This window comes from Patiria miniata, unplaced genomic scaffold, assembly GCF_015706575.1.
Source record: "Patiria miniata isolate m_02_andy unplaced genomic scaffold, ASM1570657v1 HiC_scaffold_19, whole genome shotgun sequence".
Taxonomy (NCBI): Eukaryota; Metazoa; Echinodermata; class Asteroidea; order Valvatida; family Asterinidae; genus Patiria; species Patiria miniata.
This window is the reverse complement of record NW_024037057.1, coordinates 3932140-3946167: the sequence shown is the minus strand read 5'-3', so window position 1 is coordinate 3946167 and position 14028 is coordinate 3932140. Positions and strand designations below refer to the sequence as shown.

Genomic DNA, 14028 nt, shown 5'->3' with positions numbered 1-14028 from the left:
TGCGTGTGCTTTGTGTGCGTGTATGTACCTCCCATACATACTTCCGCAAACAGCCGTACAGTAAATTGAGGCAGAGGAAAGCCTTGACGCAACCGTGGCAAATTCTATGTGTTTCTTTATTTTTTCGGCCGAATTCGGCCGAATATTTCTGATGCGCATATATTACACAATATCCAATCAAAGCCCGTAAACTTGGACCCGCGACATACATATTCATGCCTTTTTTTCATGTAGCCTGCAAATTACTGTATACGCCACGAATGTTCACTCAAAAATAAATGTCCAGGTATTTCAATTTTCAATCCCATTTTAAACCATTTCTCCAGTTTCATTCCAAACAAATGAAATATGCCGCTACATGAATGAACACTTGTTCAAAATGATGATATATTTCCAATGTATTGCGAATGGGACAGTCATACATGTAGCTGCCGACATTTATTGTCGGTGTAACAGCGTACATTATCACGCTGCTACCCCGTGACATTCTGCCGACAGCGAATGTAGGGAACAGGTCAATTCGGACCCAGGTCAAATTGTATTCATTTCATCGAATCATGCAGGAAAACTCATATCTATAAGTCATGTCACACCCGTATGAATTAACTGCAAGAAACAAGCTATTTAATATTGACTTTGGGATGGATACGAAACTGTCATACAGGGGCATGGTAAAAAAAATCTCTCTCTGAATTCGTACCATGTGCAACATATATCTTATACGTACGACATATGTATTTCACACGTACTTACGAATTGTATGTCGTACCATGAGAGAAGACTGTTTACCATAGCGCGTACTAATTATCATATTGGGCCTACACAGTTGCGTCAAGGCTATCCTCCGCCTCGACTTACTGTACGGCTGTTTGCGGAAATGTGTGTGGGAGGTACATACATGCACACAAAGCACACGCAAGGGTCATTGAGGCTAACAATAAAACTAGTGTGTCGCGGTGCGCGCGGTGTGCGGTAGCCGGAACAAGCTCGTATGGGAACAAGCTGATAGCCTTGGTCAAGACTAATGTAATACTAGCCCAGTTTTATTACCATTACAGGCCTACACTAGCTACGTACGGCCACGTAATTGTATGTAGGTAAAAACGCCATTCTCCAGGCAATACACACAACCCCGAAATTGGTTCTTGCACAAATAGCAAAAGAATAACAAAAACTGCCCATTTTTATAGGATTCAATTATGGTTGTGTTTATTTATTTAGGCATACATACATACATACACTGTATATCAGATAAAAGTGACAAAAATACAAAAAAAAACAAGCGAAAACATAATGCAAGTGCAATAAGTTGCAATAGTATTTTCAAACATGTTTAATTTATGAAAAAAAGAAAGGTTTTGGAAAAACATGTATACATGTACATGTACATTCATTTAAATGACTCAACTACGTTATTTTAATAATTTGATGATGAAACTTTTCAAACTGTTTAATGTTTGCCTTTTTCACATGAGTAACACCTACATGTAGATCAGATAAAAGCTGGAAAAATAACATACATACAAACAAGTAAACAAATAACGGCTTTATGTTGCAATAATATTTTCAAATACATTTAATTTTGAAGAAAAAAAGGTTCTGGAAAACATGTATACAGGACATTCATAGTAAGTGACTAAACTACGTTGATATCAATAATTTGATGAAGCTTTGCATAATCCATTACAAATCAGTTATATTTCATGAACCCGACCCACACTAAGCATGGATCCGGGGGGGGGGGGGGGGGGGGGTTGTTTGGGGATCAATCCCCCCCCCCCGACTCAAAAAGAACCTAATTTGTATAATTATAGTGACAAAAATTTGGAACCCACCCCCCTCGCTCTGATACTAAAAATTAATGTATTAAAGTGTACACTATTAAGTGATACAGTGTGCATGATCGTATGTTTTCAACAGCACCTTTAATTCAAAATATTGCACCAGCCCCCCCCCCCTTCGATTTTGAATTGATTATTTGTGTTGACAACCAGCTTCCCCCCCCCCCCCCCCCCCCCCATTTTTACAGTTTTATGGAGGCCCAATGTTCGGTGAAAAAAACCTGCTATATTTCAGCACGTAAGTTATTCTGACGGATCTGAAGCGCCATACCTACACATGTATTAAGGTGGTCAAGGCGCTGAAACACAATAAATCCAATTTACTCAGAAAAAAACATAATACCAATAAAGAGAGAAAAATAGTACAAATTACAAATGATAAAATTACAAATGATAAAATAAACAACAGATATGTAGAAATGCAGCTGGTGCCTAGGTGCATTTCTCCCATATGAAGAACATGAATGTCAGCCTACATCACCAGGCATCTCCAATTGAGATGTACATGTATACATGAAGATGTGGCGAATGCACACTGATGCCCATGCGGCTCGTGATCGGAATGCACCTAGCTCAGACTGTACTGTTGTTCAAACATGGCATGCATTGGAACCAGCATGCAATGTCTCATACCAGCTGCGTAGCAGTTGCAGCTGTTCTTTTATTAGTATTTCATAGAAGGTATATTTAATATCGCCAGAGGTACAGATTACATTACACCTGTATGTCATTGAACATAAAAGAAAAGCAATTTAGCATTTAGGGGCACTTATTACTTTTCGTTGCATTTTATTTATTTAATATTTTTGTTATTATTTGTTTTACACTGCACAAGCTACAAGCACCATATGATCCAAAACCTTTTTTTTTTTCTTTTTGGACTTAGACTGACTAACATTTTCTGAAGTTTGGTGAATTTGTGTCAATGAGCAATCTCTAGAAGTGAAAGACTTCTTAAACGATAATTATGACATGGATCAAGTTCTCTTTTTATCAAGAAAAAATAATGGTAGCTCCAGTTAACAATTCAATTCAAATGGGGGAAAAGGTTTTAAAATTTAAATGAAAGAAAGGAAGTATCACTGAAAATACATTGTCTTGGCCCCCCCCCCCCTTTATCGTTTCTATTTCTTACTAAAGTTGCTACGCAGCTGGTATGAGACATTGCCTGCTGGTTCCCATGTCTGCTCAGTAAAACCCTTCCATTTTACTAGGTAGTATATTTTGCCTCTTAGTTTTTTTCTTTCCGTCAAACACTCCACTTCATATTCATCTGAATCTGTGTATTAAAAGGGGAAAGAAAAGAGTTGCACATGAAGAGCCGCCATTTTATGTTTGGCTTATGATTAAAGGGAATATACAACATTTGCAAACATCGAAAAACAAAACTACCAAATTCTTACGACATACCTTACATGTGTACTAGGATGTTGGTAAATGACAGTCTTAAGCATCCTGTAAAATTATGGCACCAGGTGTGAAGTCATTTTCCGGAAAAGTGGTATTTTTGTATCATTTCCAACGGTGGTTGGCCGACTACCGTTGGAAAAACCTAACTATTTTTCCACTACTTTTTTTTTCAGGCAAAATTATGTTTGCTATTGGTTACATGTTTATGAACAGATGCAGGCCAGCTAGACTGGTTTCCTTACATTACAATTTTCCAGCATCTATAAATTGATCCATTTCATCTTTAGTTGAGTCAGGGAACCAGACTACTTGAACACTTTTGTGTTTCTTGGTTTTTTCCAGCATTTTTGGACGCAAAATTTCAAACATGTAAGTTTAACAATATTTGATCTATTATACTAACCTCTCAAATAGTCAATTTCTGATAATTATAGCAAAAGCCAATGATGTACATTCCCTTTAAAAGAAATGCATACAGTTTTATAAACAACATTTGCTCTGGGTGTAATTTTTCAGAAATGGATAGATTTGGGGTTACTATTTTATTGTTACACTGACTTATTTGAAGTTTTGTGTTTGCAGATGCCAGAAAACCAGTAAAAACCATTGTTTTCTTGTAGTCTGCTTCCTGGACCCCACTGAAATTGAATTGGAGCAATTTATAGACATTATGGAATTGTAACTAGGTCAGGGGACCAGTCCAACTTACATGAACATACACCCGTTCATCAAAATTCAGACTAAACATAAATGGTAAATTGGGGGCAATATTCGAATAAAAAAAAAACTGGGTTGGCTGAACAGCATTGTAAATTGATACAAAAATGCCACTTTTCTTGAAAATGTCAGCACACCAGGTGCCATGATTGTACATGATGCTTTAGACTCATTTTTTAACAGTCCAGCAACTTGTTCCATAATAATTAGGTAATTCTTTTTCTTTTTTGATGTTTGCAATGCTCAATCGGTTCTTAATCAGATGTTTAATATGCACCTATAAAGTTTGTTTCTATATCATCTGCAATCCAAACAACTGTGCAATGTTCTACAGTACCCCGTGTGGTTCATTACAGTAAGCTTTTTACGTTGACAGTAATATTAAAAACCATTACTTTCCAATTCAACTTGTACTGTATAACACAAAGCAATTTCAAACCAACCCAAGATATATTACATAAAAAAGCGGGATTGTAAGCATACCTGTGGCATTTTGCTCAACCATGTGTTGAAGCAATGTCAAGTCACTTGGTGTTTCTACATGCACATCTGTTGGAGACAACAAAATTGTGACAAACTCGAAGTAATAATAAAAATAATAATAATAAATTAAAATTTATATTGCGTGGTCTACATAAAAATGATCGAAGGCGCATTACATAAAATACCACGGAAATTACATTAAAAAAACAAGAAATAAAATGAGGTACAACTTATGTTAAAAGAGGGGTAAACTACTGGAAATACAATCAAGTAATTGATAGGGCAAATTTTCACAACTCAATTAAATCACAAGTCAATCTATTGGAATCTGTCTTAGCTTATTATGTATTGTAAATTTCTAATGACACTTCTCTGACATCATTTTATCTATGATACAACACCTCAAATGTCATATCTGAACACAAATTAGAAAATGAACATGTACATCAGGGTATTTGCTTTGTGAGTTTCACTATACAGGGTGGATAAAAAAACGAAACAGAGATATTTTTTGCTAATTGGAAGAGAAGTAGGGCACATGTGAATCAAAGGGAGATATCCTCTGTTAGGGATCAATCTCCTCTTTAAAATGACACCCTGCTCATGTTATAACATTCACGGTTGACTGAGCAGTGACCAATTTTGTGAAAGGGTCTATTTGGAGAATTGCGCCACTTTTCGATTGTGGTTTATGTGGTGTCATTTGTCAGGCTATGGTTGCAAATCAAGACAGGTGGGAACAAAAACAGATTTCACCATGAAAAGTGGCGGAACTCTCTAAATAGGCCCTTTCATAAAATTGGTGATAATGTCAAAAACATAGGCCTACTTACTGCTGTTTGTTGGTTGAGCATTAAGCTGGCCAGATGGGCCATCATCCAACGTGGAGGGAGGCTGGGCAGACACTAGTATTAAAAAATAGCAAAGATGTAAAGATTGGATTATTCAGTGTAACACTTTTACACAAGACAAATTCGTACCACAAGTCCATTTTGTGGTCAAGCACGTGCTGATTGGCAGGGCTCATCATTTACGATTCTATATGACCCTGTAGTCAGCAAGAATTGGATGTGTTTTGCTTCAACCTAAACGGATCTGTTTTATTATTTACATGAGTGTAATTGTCAATAATCCAACATTAAAGAGCAATTCAAATGTCCTTGCATGTACTCTCAAATTCAGGACTAAGAACAAAGCAAATGAAGGCTTGACTGTCAAACTCAATTCAAATGCAGCGACTCAAGTCGACAACATTGAACAAAATCCTCTGTTCAACGCATTTCACTTACTCTCAGTTTGGCCACTTCTGCAACATTTGGTTTAGATCAAAAGTTGACCATTTCTCCAAAAATGAACTTTCAAAGTACTTGGAGTTTACTAAAAAGACAAAAACCACACACAGTATCCACAATCCTTTTGCTGATATGCACTGAGCTGGAGTAATGTTTTACACATCACAAAAACAAAGGCCTACTTACTGCTGTTTGTTGGTTGAGCATTAAGCTGGCCAGATGGGCCATCATCCAACGTGGAGGGAGGCTGGGCAGACACTAGTATTAAAAAATAGCAAAGATGTAAAGATTTGATTATTCAGTGTAACACTTTTACACAAGACAAATTCGTACCACAAGTCCATTTTGTGGTCAAGCACGTGCTGATTGGCAGGGCTCATTCATTCACGATTCTATATGAGCCTGTAGTCAGCAAGAATTGGATGTGTTTTGCTTCAACCTAAACGGATCTGTTTTATTATTTACATGAGTTTAATTGTCAATAATCCAACATTAAAGAGCAATTCAAATGTCCTTGCATGTACTCTCAAATTTAGGACTAAGAACAAAGCAAATGAAGGCTTGACTGTTAAACTCAATTCAAATGCAGCAACTCAAGTCGACAACATTGAACAAAATCCTCTGTTCAACGCATTTCACTTACTCTCAGTTTGGCCACTTCTGCAACATTTGGTTTAGATCAAAAGTTGACCATTGCTCCAAAAATGGACTTTCAAAGTACTTGGAGTTTAATGAAAAAATAATCACATAGTATCCACAATCCTTTTGCTGATATGCACTGTATGAGCTCAAAGAAATATTCCACGTCACAAAAACATAGGCCTACTTACTGCTGTTTGTTGGTTGAGCATTAAGCTGGCCAGATGGGCCATCATCCAACGTGGAGGGAGGCTGGGCAGACACTAGTATTAAAAAATAGCAAAGATGTAAAGCTTTGATTATTCAGTGATTGTTTTCATTTGAAGCACATTTCGGGTTGAAGCACATTACAATGTAAATGTGCATAAATGCAGTGGGGCACACAGGATTTGGCAGGAGGGGGGGGGCCTCACTTTTCGAAAATAGGCCACTTAGTTCATGTATCACCAGAATCAAATCTTGGGACTAATAATTAAAACTGACAACCTCGAGGGGGGGGGGTTTCACTTCTTAAATGTATTGCAATTGCATTGCACATTCACCTATGTTACATGCACTAAAACAAGACAAGTTCTATCTGGTTCATTCGTGTGATGTCACCTCAGTATAAATCATGCCCACTTCACGTTGTTAAGTAGCATTGGAACTGGAAGTTAACGCAACTTGAGTGTTCATGTAATAGTAGCAATCGGAAGTGTGCGCACATGTATGACGTTTTTACTGAAGAACTGGTTATTTAGCTTTCGGTCAGCAAGTATGGGATATTTTGGAAATGAGCTTCACAAACAAGCATGATGAAAGTGCATCTAAAGATAGAGATGTGTTTTCACCTGTGAATTTGATAGATGGTTCTGCCTCAATGATTTTTTTGAGGGCCTCTCTCCCATAGGCCCCAGGCCTCTTCAAGGGCATCGGCAGCCCTGTGCATTCTATCTGCCCAGCCTCCAGCAGTTTGTAGCTCATCTGGCTCTTTTTGCCCAATGTTGCATCCCCTGTAGTATTAAAGAAACCATTTTTTTTGTCAATATAATATAAGGCCAAAAAAAAAGTCGCCGTAGCCATGCGCTTCGGCAAAAAAAAAAAGTTTTTTTGTCTATGAAAGATGATGTCTCAAAACCGCCAAACTCACTGGTTTAACTGGAATCCTGCTGCTGCACAATTTTAACATGTTTTTAGATGGGGTTATGATGGAGAATAATTGTTAACATGTGGCCTCTCTGGACTCCCATATTTTGCACTAAGTTAAGTCTGGCACCATTTGCAGTCATCAGCCGACATTTAAAGCAAAAAAAACAGGTAAAAAAAAAAAAAAAGGCGTTGCCGTGCGTCTTTTTGGCAAGTTCCATACCAGAAACTGGAGATTTTTTGGGGGGCTTAATCGAAATATACTCTTTTACCACCAAATGTGGCACATAAAGTACCCGTGTGTGGTCTATATTTAAAATGTCGTGTAATACGACAAAAATTGCAGTTAGCCAGTCCACTCCCCACTTGTTTTCCACATTCCAACTTACTGTATTTCTGATTGAAGAGCTGCTGCACTTTAACCCTGAGCTGTGATATGTCTTCAGTAACGGTGCTGGACTTGTTAACTAGGTGTTAGAACAAATTGAAAGGAGACCATCAACATGATGAAAATATATACATGTAACTCCCTTTTTGTGTTGCAATGTTATATCTCCTCTAATGTCAGTTAAAAAGTAAGGTTTCATGAACCAGTTTTTGGGGATATATCATCCTTTTTTATATCATTTGTAAAACAAAATCACGAATGTTCATAAAAGTAACGAAGGAATACGTACATGTACATTGCTATTTGTTTAGCAATCCCATTTGCATTTAACTTGTGTGTAATGTCTAAATCTCACTCAGCTTAATAGCTTCCAATGGCATCAATGGACAGGTATCAAATCTTGTATTAAAACATGCATAACTTCTGATGGCATAGATTAATTCCAGTATTTTTTCCCCAGATGAGTGGGACAGCATTCATTGGTGTATCAAGTTGTATTCATTTTGAGATCAAAAACATTTTTTTGCAATGATTTTTCCCCCAGCATTATACATGACTTAATCAATTTCAAGGTGTCAACATTTTGAAAGGATCTTTATTAATAATATAGACATGATGTTTCCTTAGTTATAGTTTGATTGATGTTTGGTTGAAGACCCCTGTTAGATGTACGTTTACTCAAACTTTACAATACACACCTCCACTAAATCCACTGGAAGCACAAAATTTGGACGCAAAATTTGTGGAAGTGGCAAGATCGACACCAACATCACTGCCATGCACTTTTTTTTTTGTAGAGATCCCTAAAGATGCACTAGTGCACACCAGTACCCAGTCCAAGCCATCAACTCTTGCACACTGCGCATAAATGTCCAACAAAATAAGCAACAAATTTGAAGACAAAATGAGTGCTCTGTTAAAACACAAGTGAGCAATCTAGTACACAGAAGTAACCTTTGAAAGACACAATAATATGAAATTGTGAAATAAAAAGAGTGTCGTGGATCCCCTCTGATAAGACTACACAATATATTGAACTTATAATTCTTAAGTTTTGGTGGTTTTTTTGTTTTTTGTTTTTGGTTTTTTTTTTGGTCAGTGCTTGGATTAAACAAAATTTCAATCTTTCTAAGATATGTATGTCAAGATTTTTCCCTGAGGGAGTTTGTTACTGATCGAATGACAACCACCTGTAGGAAGGGATAAGTTTCAGTTGACTGACTAGTTGACTTTTAGGTTATCTTGATACTTGCTGACATAAATGCACACATATAAGGTCCCAAAAAAAGTACTTCTGCTTCTCGGTTTGCCTACCTACCCTATTCTGACAGCCCATCTTTTTATGGACAAAAATGAAACAAAACAACAACTAAAACCATCAATAACTACCTTTTACCCTGGCCTATATACAGGCAGACGCCGCCATATAATCGTCCAAAAAAAAAGGAAAAAAAATCTCTACCCACCTACCCTCTTTTCAAATGCATGTAACCCGAAGCAGAACTATTATGTTTTGGCCTTGTACATGTAATGAATATATTATCTACTGTAAAATTTGTTTATATCCAGAATCGAAACAATATTTCTTGAATTGTTTTCTTATTGTTGTCTGCCATGGATTAACCAGAAATTACAGCGGGAAAGATGATAAGCAATGAAATCCTAGTACAAAATATCATGTATTTTAAAAGGCAAAAATGAGTCGGTGCTATCAATAGTATCATCTATCTTATTTTGTGTACTGCATTACTGCATGATTCCTTTCAAGTTGTATTCTTTCATCACTTAGTTACAGTAAAATTTAAAATGTGAATTGCATTACATAAACACCATTTTTAATCTCACCATGTTAGAAACTTCATGGCCAAGATTGTTGGCAAAGCTTCGAAACCCTGATTCTCCAAGGGTTGTGGTTTGCTGGGGTAACTGATTCTGATTGTCAGCCTCTTTGTTGTAGAGCATTCGATTTTCCTCATCCAACCCCCGCCACTCCTGCACACCTTGCTGCATCATCTGTGCCCTGTTAAGAGCCGTGGCACCTTTATAAGCAAATAGAATGGTGGTTATAAAATAATTATTATGCATTAGGCAAAATAAAAAAAGAAAACATGTTTAGCGCCCTGCCTCTTTGACAAAAAGGAAGGAGGAGGCCCTTTTTTTTTTTTTTTTTTTCAAAATGGCCGCCCGACACATTTTTCAAGACAACGCGGCCGGGCTATTTTTCAAGATGGTTACCAGCTTTTTTCAAAATGGCCGCCACTTGGACTCATTGACTATTTCCACAGCTTTATACACGGTATAAAAGTCTAAAAATACGATTTCTTTCGTCAGAGATCGTTAAAATTTATCAATTTTTGTCTTTAAAAAAAAAAAAAAAAAAAAAAGGAGGCGGCCTCTAAAAAGGAAGCGGGCGGGGACGCTAAACATGTTTTTTTTTTTACTTCGCCTTATGTTATTTTAAGCTGCCAAAAAGCCCCCAACCAACAGACCCATCACATACAGAAATATAGTTGAGGAACCGTTTTTATGTGCATTTGCAGGTTCATTTTTATATTGAATACTGTGGGTTTTTTTTTCATGGGCAGTTGTACCACAGGACAACAAAATATAAGAAGAAAGAGACATGAGTTCTGCAAGGTCAGTGGCTAAAACAAAATTTATAATCACAGGCCTGGTTTAGGATTGCAGTGCCTGACATTCCTGGGCAAACCACACGAGGATAATGAATAACATGAGGCTGATAGAAAAGGGACACAGTGTAGAGAAAAACCCATGAATGACTGTGCCAGTGGATATGGATCAGGTAATTGTTTTAGCAGGGGATTGGAATGTGGATAACACACTGAGAGCCCAAAGTATCTATTATTTTCCACAAGAGGTACGTCCTAGGATGATCCAACAATGAAACCAACCAAAACAAAAACCAACTACATTACTGACACTTGGACAATTAAGCTCAAGAAATAAAACAAATTTAAATGGATTCAAAACTAATTCCATGGAGTATTCTATTATGAAATAGTTGTTAAAAAATATTCAGGACAGACTTTTAGAAAAGATGGAAAACAATAAAAGGGTGCCAAAAACGTAATTTAAAATGTTTTACCGGTTACACACATGTATGCAGTGTGTGTTCTTGTAAAATGCTGATTGATTTATATATCCCCATTTTGTTATTTAATAACTAGAAGAAAAAAAGACTGATTAAAGTACATGATTTTTACATACCAGAAAGTATTTGAAAAGTGACCTGTTGGCAATTTACTAATTAATATCAACAATGTGGATATAGTGGCCATTGTGACATTACATGTTGCATTTTAAGAGTGGCCAATAATGAACCCTGCTACTGAATAAACAGGAAATATATAGCCCTAGATGTTTCTTCAGTGGGAGCAAGGCCACAAGGATAAACAACCATACCAACTTAACTCCTGGTTCTGGGGGACTAAAAAAAAAATCATGTTTCACTTTAATATGCTGTTTCTTTCTACATGTATCACAAAGAGAACAATTAAGTAGACAAATCTTACCTTTTGAGCCTATAAACTTCTTCATGAAGATGTTGTAGCCACTGCATCTTCTTTTGCGCAGGGGTAAGACCCTCTGCTTGCCATCCTTTCGATGGTTTGTCCTGCGTTTATTGTCTATCCAACGCTATATAAACAGAAAGTTAATTGTTTCAAAAACACTTAATAGGCCTAACTGTTAACATGTCATGCATGTGGCACTTCTTCTTGCTCTGTGCTGTAAAAATATTTGGCAACACAGACCTTCTGTTTAATTTGGAAACTTGATGACTTAATAAATGAAACACTGGCATAAATTAATCTACACCGCAATTGGTTGAGAAGGATGAAAATATTGATACCTTCACTTGCTTCGCAGTCAAACCAGTTCTTTCGATGGCCAATGCAACCTTTCTTTTAGCCTCGGCTGTCCCATAGTTTGTCATGCCCTCATCCCAGAGCCTGTCAAGTTTTTCCTGATGCTCCATGGGCCTACTTTTAAACTTCTGAAAAACACAGGAAAAAACATTGATAAGTTTGTTAGCATATATATTAATATTAAAATTGCATTTTTTTTTCTAACTTCCTTATATGTTGTTCAATCACAAAATAGAGGGCATTAAAAAAAAAATCCGTTCACAACTACACAGTCCATAGAGCAAGGAATATACATCAAGCAGTAGCTCCAATGTCTAAGCTTCACAACTGGTGCACCTCCACACCTCTCCGTCACCTTGAACAGCTGAGATCGGCATAAATACATGTTCGACGTTTGCCGATTTGCTTAGTATACAGAGTGTTCTTGAATTAAAGTTCCCTTAAATGTCACCATGGCTGGATACATACCTCCGTGTCGTCTTGAAGGCTGCTCCTTTTTTTTCTCGTAAAACTTTATGCGAATTGCTTCGCCAAGACTGCAACAAGTCAAGTACACGGTCTTGATGAGAGGTGTACTTCGATGTTCAGAATACGATATGCCATCACCGGCCGCGCGTGATGAGCTGAGCTGTACTGTATGTTGGTACCGCGCCGCCGGCCAGGTGGCCGTTGCCCGTGGCCCGGCTGCGGCGCGGCGCTGCGCAGCATGGTTCTGGTGATGAAAAAAAAGTTTCCTGTCACGTGACCAAGGTGGCCAGATTTGCATTTCAAAATTATCCTAACTTTAGCAAAAACCTGCTACCACGATTCTGTTTGATCATACGTTTCTTAAAAAATATTTTGTTTTCCTTATTTTTTTTCGGGGGGGGGGTGGTGTTAAATTGACACATGTGATTGTGCACGTCATTAGAGTACATTACACTATACCTGCTGTTCGTTCGTGGATCCAGAAATTTTGCAGGTAGGCATGCCGAAATGTAGAACTTTTTTTTTCTCCGGACACTCAGAAAATCACTCGGTGGGCAGGGGAGTGGGTGTGGCTCGTTTCATATTTTCGATGGGGAGCGGACAATCCTTCTCCCGACTATTTTTTTAGGAGGCAGGCCGTTCGCTTGTGACATCACCTTTTAACATTTTCTACTGCCATTTTTTATGGATTTTTTTTTGGGGGGGGGAAGACAAAAGATGCTTCTGTTTTTGCCCCCCCCCCCCTCGTAGAACCGCACTTGAATTTACTACAAGGAAATTTAATGCAAAGAAAATGCATTTTCTAACTCAAACTCTGCTTAACTCAAAATTTGAGCCCACTCGCCAGAGGTGTGACTGATAAAAAACAAAATCTACTTAAAGCGGTCACACTGATTGACAGCACGGTATGAGGGCACTAAATTTGCCGGTTTTAAACAATAACAATTTCATACTGCATGGTGTAGTGTGAGAGATGAAGCTCTCACTCTCACTGGTACTCCGGCTTAAAATGAGTACGGATCCAGCTGAATACATTAAATGCCAATTTCCAATAATTCTATCCAACTGAATCGGTCGCCACAGGCTATTCATGCTTCTTTCAGGTATGCTGTGTCATTTCGAAGAAAACAATAAAACATTGTTTCCAAAAATGCCGGGTTTTTTTCTTTAAGTGAAGTAATTCGGCAAATCCGAGAATGGGTACCGTTGGTACGGTTTGTGACATCAAGTAGTTTCAATGGCTGAATGAAACGTGTCCTGGATGCTGATTAACATGAAATAGTAATTCAATACAGCTTTCTCTGAATATACAAAATTTAAACAACATTTATACCTAATAAAAATTTCAGTTGTTAAGTTCCTGTAGTCTGTATTTTTGCTTAGGCCTATATGAAGTCGAACAAAAAGACACAAAGTGACCAGTGACGCAGTCGTGATTCTCATACCAGGAACAGGGGGGGGGGGGGGGGGGGCGAGTAGGGTCATGAGGGCGGGGTGCCCAAGTTTCATCTGTTCTGAGAGGTGGACATGTTTTTTTTCCAACGTAGACACATCCGGGGATGTAGAGGTGTGGGGGGGGGGGGAGTGTGTGCTATACAACAATTTTCCATTGACACTGTTCACCGTCGCAATTCCTGCTGGTCATTGTCAGACAATAGTATATGGGGCCTACGCGTATTGGACGTGAAAATGAACAGCCAATAAGTTATAAGAAAGGGTTTCACCAATAACACATTTAACATGTGAGAAAAGGCACTTTAAAAGTTAAACTCGCTTAC

At 37.7% G+C, this 14028-nt stretch overlaps 1 protein-coding gene across 1 annotated transcript; it reads right to left on the bottom strand.

The window, feature by feature from the left end:
• Nucleotides 1–2935: 2935 nt before the first annotated feature.
• On the bottom strand, nucleotides 2936–12612 carry LOC119725346. Its single transcript, XM_038196743.1, has 12 exons — nucleotides 12251–12612; nucleotides 11767–11910; nucleotides 11429–11552; nucleotides 9741–9934; nucleotides 8594–8753; nucleotides 7897–7974; nucleotides 7213–7374; nucleotides 6574–6645; nucleotides 5930–6001; nucleotides 5285–5356; nucleotides 4452–4517; nucleotides 2936–3120 (listed from the first exon to the last, which is right to left on the bottom strand). Exons 2-12 carry the CDS (start codon nucleotides 11890–11892, stop codon nucleotides 2966–2968), a joined length of 1281 nt encoding a protein of 426 aa, XP_038052671.1. The 5' UTR covers nucleotides 11893–11910; nucleotides 12251–12612; the 3' UTR covers nucleotides 2936–2965.
• Between the last annotated feature and the right edge of the window lie 1416 nt (nucleotides 12613–14028).